This window comes from Lupinus angustifolius, unplaced genomic scaffold (genome assembly GCF_001865875.1).
Source record: "Lupinus angustifolius cultivar Tanjil unplaced genomic scaffold, LupAngTanjil_v1.0 Scaffold_35_315, whole genome shotgun sequence".
NCBI classification, from domain to species: Eukaryota; Viridiplantae; Streptophyta; class Magnoliopsida; order Fabales; family Fabaceae; genus Lupinus; species Lupinus angustifolius.
The window spans coordinates 1-5,008 of NW_017721051.1; the positions used below are offsets into that span (position 1 = coordinate 1).

A 5,008-nucleotide genomic window follows, 5' to 3' on the forward strand; every position below is an offset into this window, starting at 1 on the left:
AATGGTAGGGAAATAAGGAAAGAATAGGGTTTAATCAATTAGCTAATAATATTAACATTTTCCTCATAAGAAAGCAATTCCCTGCAATAAGAAATTAGGTACTAAAGAAATTTATAAGATCTTAAATCATGAACTAGTAACACTAGTCCAATATCTTCAATGTTGATCATAGTTTATTACCATGAGAAAACAAACATGTCAAGTTTATTGTTTATTGTTTATATTACCTTGTTCATGATTCTTGGAGCTGACGAACCTTCTTCTTTGTGTCTTCTAATGTTTTACTCTTGTCTTCATTGTGATCACCTACTCCACCTTAAGTAAATCATGATGATTACAATCACTTAAGTAAATCAAACAATATGTAGAGAGACATACCAAACATCATGTGGTTCATCTTAACTTAACATTTTCCTCAGGTTTGATGCACTTGACAAATCTATTAGGTAGATCATATATGAACTTCTCTTCCACAAGGGTAAAAATGTGTAAGGTTTGATGCACATTGTGGAGAATATCAACCAAGAACTGAGAATGGATGGTAAAAAGTAAGTATACAATTAAAAGAAATGAAACCATATAAATTTAAATACCTGTATGGTAATGGATTTGGCAACTTCTCCATTTGAGCTTCTTCATTCAGTATATAACAATATTGAGTATATAACAATATTAATTTGAGCTTCTCTATATTGTGACACTATTAATCCATACACAGTCCATGCAATTGGGCAAATCCAGTAATACCAAACCCACCACTTAGGAATTTTCTGAAAATGGCAAAGTTGTTATAGGAATTATGTTAGTAAACATTACAAGAGTTATCCAATATGTTCATGCTATATATTATATCATATAGGTACACAAAAATGTATTATTATTTATATTATATCCAAAGTAGAGTGGTACTTACTGGTCTAGCAATAAAGAAACCAGAGAAGAGATTGAAGAGTCCATAGAATGCAGCTCCAAAGATTGATGCTACTTGGTGGTTTGGTGTAATGGAAACAGTCATCATACCATAGTATGTGAAGTATAAGAAGGTAAAGAAGCTCACAAATAAGAACCAAAACACCTTTGCCACTTGCCATTCAAAGCTCACCATAGCATACACTATGAATGAGAAAAGCATAGTTTGAACAAAGCAATATGGTATTTCAATAATAACCTGCAAATGAGATAGCAGTGTCAGCATAATAAGAGAAATATATTGGAAAAAAGTATATACCTTTTTATCCTTCCATTTAACATGTTTTATATATTTGAAGTACTTATTAACAAAAGAATCATGGGTTGAAAATGCTATCTTTGGAACTCTTGTTTGAAGGAAATATATCCTCTAACCTGTGCAATGGCATAAGGTAAAGCAGAATACATTCCAGCAGCTCTTTCTCTATAGAATACTGTTCTTTCAATGGCTACAACTGGTTGAACAGTTTGGCAATTGTTAACACCAACAAAAAAGAGAGAGCCATACATTGCTCCTATAATGGTGGTCAAGTTACCAGAGTTGCTCCTGTAAAAAGATGAGAAGAAAAATTTAACTAAAACCATGAACAAAATGGTTGAAAAAGGGGTTAGTTTTCATCATAGTAGAGCAACTTTCAAACCTTTTTGTGCCAACTTTCCAAAATACAGTTCCAACCACTAGAGCAACAAGCAAGGTAAACATATATCTGACAAGGTTATAATCTGGACTCCTCCAATAAGTAAGATACTGCTTCCATAGGCATGATTTAAATTGTCCCATAGTTGGTTGAGAATACTGACTAGGGAAATACAAGTCTTTTGCTCCAGGAGGTGGTACACTTAACTCCTTTACAAGTGCTTTGTTTCTCCTGCTCATAAGCACATATATCAGTATGTATAATCAATTACTACTATATATTACATTTCAATTAAATGAGGAGAATATCAACCAAGAACTGAGAATGGATGGTAAAAAGTAAGTATACAATTAAAAGAAATGAAACCATATAAATTTAAATACCTGTATGGTAATGGATTTGGCAACTTCTCCATTTGAGCTTCTTCATTCAGTTCATTAATATTGTTATTATTATTTTCCCTCTCTCTTTCAATCTTAGCCATCTCTGTCATATTGAGTATACACAGAGACAAACTCTCCTATTGCCATGCTACATGCACCAGCAACATTATGATATATTACTCTCCCTCATCCATATATTTACTCTCTTTGTGTACATCAACAAACCCAAACAAACATAGGAAGCAGAAAACTGCCGCAATAAACATAATAAACACAGTTTTTTACATGGTTGTTCAAGCTCAATATCCATCCAATGTCCTTTTTCTAAACAGGTTAATTGGTTTACATTCTAAGTTTTTCTTTACCTCACCATACATATATTGTATTGTTACCCCAATTCTGAATTACTAATAATTCCTCTATATCTATTTCTAATAATCAGAAATGGTGAAGAAGGAAATGATTACTCATTACAACAACCACAATCAAAATGAGGAATCATTAATCAATCTCATAGTCTATACAACAAAAAGGGAAGAATGAATGGTAAAGGCTTTCATATTTTTAATATAATATCCTTCTATGGATATATATCTATCATTAATCTCAGGGGCAAAAATTCATTAGTGACTAAATTACAGCACTAAAATGTTCGGTCTTAACACAACATTCATCATTCCATTTCCCAGAGACAAAAACTTAGTTCCTAATTTGAATAGGCAAACCAAAAGTTATGACATTTTGGAACCCAAACTCAGCAGTCATGGGAATTATATATGATGTATCAAAATTGTAAGATTTCTATCAAACCTATTATAAGTCATTGCCACAACTTAATAAGAATCACCTGAGATGAAACATGCTCTTGAATTCGCTGATCAAACAATCCAACACCATTCCAATGTCAAGAGTAAACCTATTTGTTTTTTCTTTTCTTTTTCAACGAAGCTACCATTTTATGCAACATCGAAATTTTCAAATCCTTTGTGTTTCAACTGTTCCCTCAATGATTCAAGCTCCAAATCGTTTTGCTTCAATCGTTGATTCAATGATTCGATCTCTTTCGAGGGGGTGTCACTATTTCCTAAAATAACTAATACCAGAACTACAATAACTAAAGATGGAAAAAATCAAACATCAAGTAGTTGAAATTAGGGATTGAGATTGAAAGAATCATATTTCCTAAAATTTGAAACAAAATTATAAAATTGAAAATGACATGTTATATACCTGTGAAGAAGCTTTGAGTGTTGATGGGAGAAGCTTTGAGAGTCAAAGTCGAAACCAAAATTATAAAATCATCAAATCAAGAATCAAAGTCGAAATCAAAATTGGAATTGGAAACTGGTACTAAAACTTGTTTAGATCTGAGAGCGGAAGAAACAAATTTCTGAATCGCATATTGAAAACCTAATTTAAGGATGAAATGCTTTATGGAATGAGAAACGAGAAAGAGAACGAAACAGAAGATGGAGAAGGAAGAAGGAGAAGGAGGAAATAGAAAGAGGAAGGAGAAAGCAGCGAATGAGAGAATGTAAAAATGATAAAATGAAAGCTGGAATCCAAACTTGTCTAAAATTGCTTATTTTTAATATTTTAACCACATCTTCTAAACCCGTGGCTACTGAAACATGACTAAGATGCATTATTTTGGTAGTGAGTGTATCGTGGTCCTTGAGAATAATATTTGTAATGGGTCGGGTATTGATTGATATTTTTGGACCTACAAGTAATTGACACCTGAGATTTTGAGATTCATTGTTGAATAGATCTGGGTTCAGACAACGAGGAACCCAGACTCGTAGATATATAGCAACATAATTGCAATATCATATTAATCGTAATTGTAATATCATATTAATTGTAATTGTAATGTTATATTGTTAGTTCATAATTGTAATATCATATTAATTCATAAATGTGATTGTTATGTTGTTCAACAATGATAATATATTATTAAGGAGTGACGCGATGTTATATTGTTAATTCATATGTCTAATCTGAATTATGTTGATTAAATAGTTTTTACTAAATCATTTTTACAACTCAATGTTGAAGTAGTTTGTTTTCTATGTTTTTTTGAGTAAAATTTGTTTTTTTAATAGTCAATTTACATTATGTTTAAAACTTTAAATTATGTTTTATAATTTTCTCTCTTATTGATTAACTAAATAATATATAACATTGTAGGAAACAAACATACAATTAAATAATTACTCACAAGTATTTTTAATATTTTTGAATTTATGAGTACCGCAGATCTGCTGGGTACTCAAAGATCTACAGATAGCAGACCCAACAAGTATTAGCATGTGTCTGAGGCGAGTATGAACCTAAAAATAAAGCAACGGGTGAGTCCAGGTAATGCACTACCGAAACTCATTATCATCCATACTTTCCACACAATTAATAACTTTATAATTTTTAAAGAATGATATTTTCGAAAATAAAAGGTATTGCATTTCACAATTTTGATAGACTCTTATAAAAAAAGACCAATGCAAATTTCTCAAAATGATCATAATCTGTTTATAAGTTGGGTCTTGGATGGAAATGAAGAGAAAAAAAAGACTTTTAATTATGAGATAACTCTACAACCTTTTTTTTCCATTCTTTCTCTCTAAAACTCAATTTAAAAACAAACCTAAAAGAAAATCATGTATAATTTCAATGGAAACTATATGCATTCTAAGATAAATATACTAAATCACACACTATATATATATATATATATATGAGCGGAGATCAATTTATTCCAAGAGTAAGTGTTTAAAACTTACTCATCATCTTAGTCGTCAATTCTATAGACATCTAATGGTTTAGATATACTCACTAATTCAAATCATTGGACATCCCTAAAATTAATGGCTAGGATGAGAAGTGAATCCCTCCTGTATAAATATACTCCCCCAGTCTCCATTTATAAGTCTTATTACACCTTATTGGTAAAAAAGTGAAGCTATTCACTCAACTTTCTTAGTTCAGATTCCCAAGCTTGGTTGAGCCATAAGGACATTT

General features: G+C 31.1%; 1 protein-coding gene across 1 annotated transcript; it reads right to left on the reverse strand.

Annotated features, from left to right (window-relative positions):
- Positions 1 to 279: 279 nt before the first annotated feature.
- Positions 280 to 1,871, reverse strand: LOC109338697 (ABC transporter G family member 36-like). The gene is made up of 5 exons (XM_019575985.1): positions 1,611 to 1,871; positions 1,345 to 1,516; positions 914 to 1,168; positions 594 to 770; positions 280 to 315 (listed from the first exon to the last, which is right to left on the reverse strand). The coding sequence occupies exons 1-4, from the start codon at positions 1,844 to 1,846 to the stop codon at positions 636 to 638; spliced, it is 798 nt and encodes a 265-aa protein (XP_019431530.1). The 5' UTR covers positions 1,847 to 1,871; the 3' UTR covers positions 280 to 315; positions 594 to 635.
- Positions 1,872 to 5,008: the final 3,137 nt, after the last annotated feature.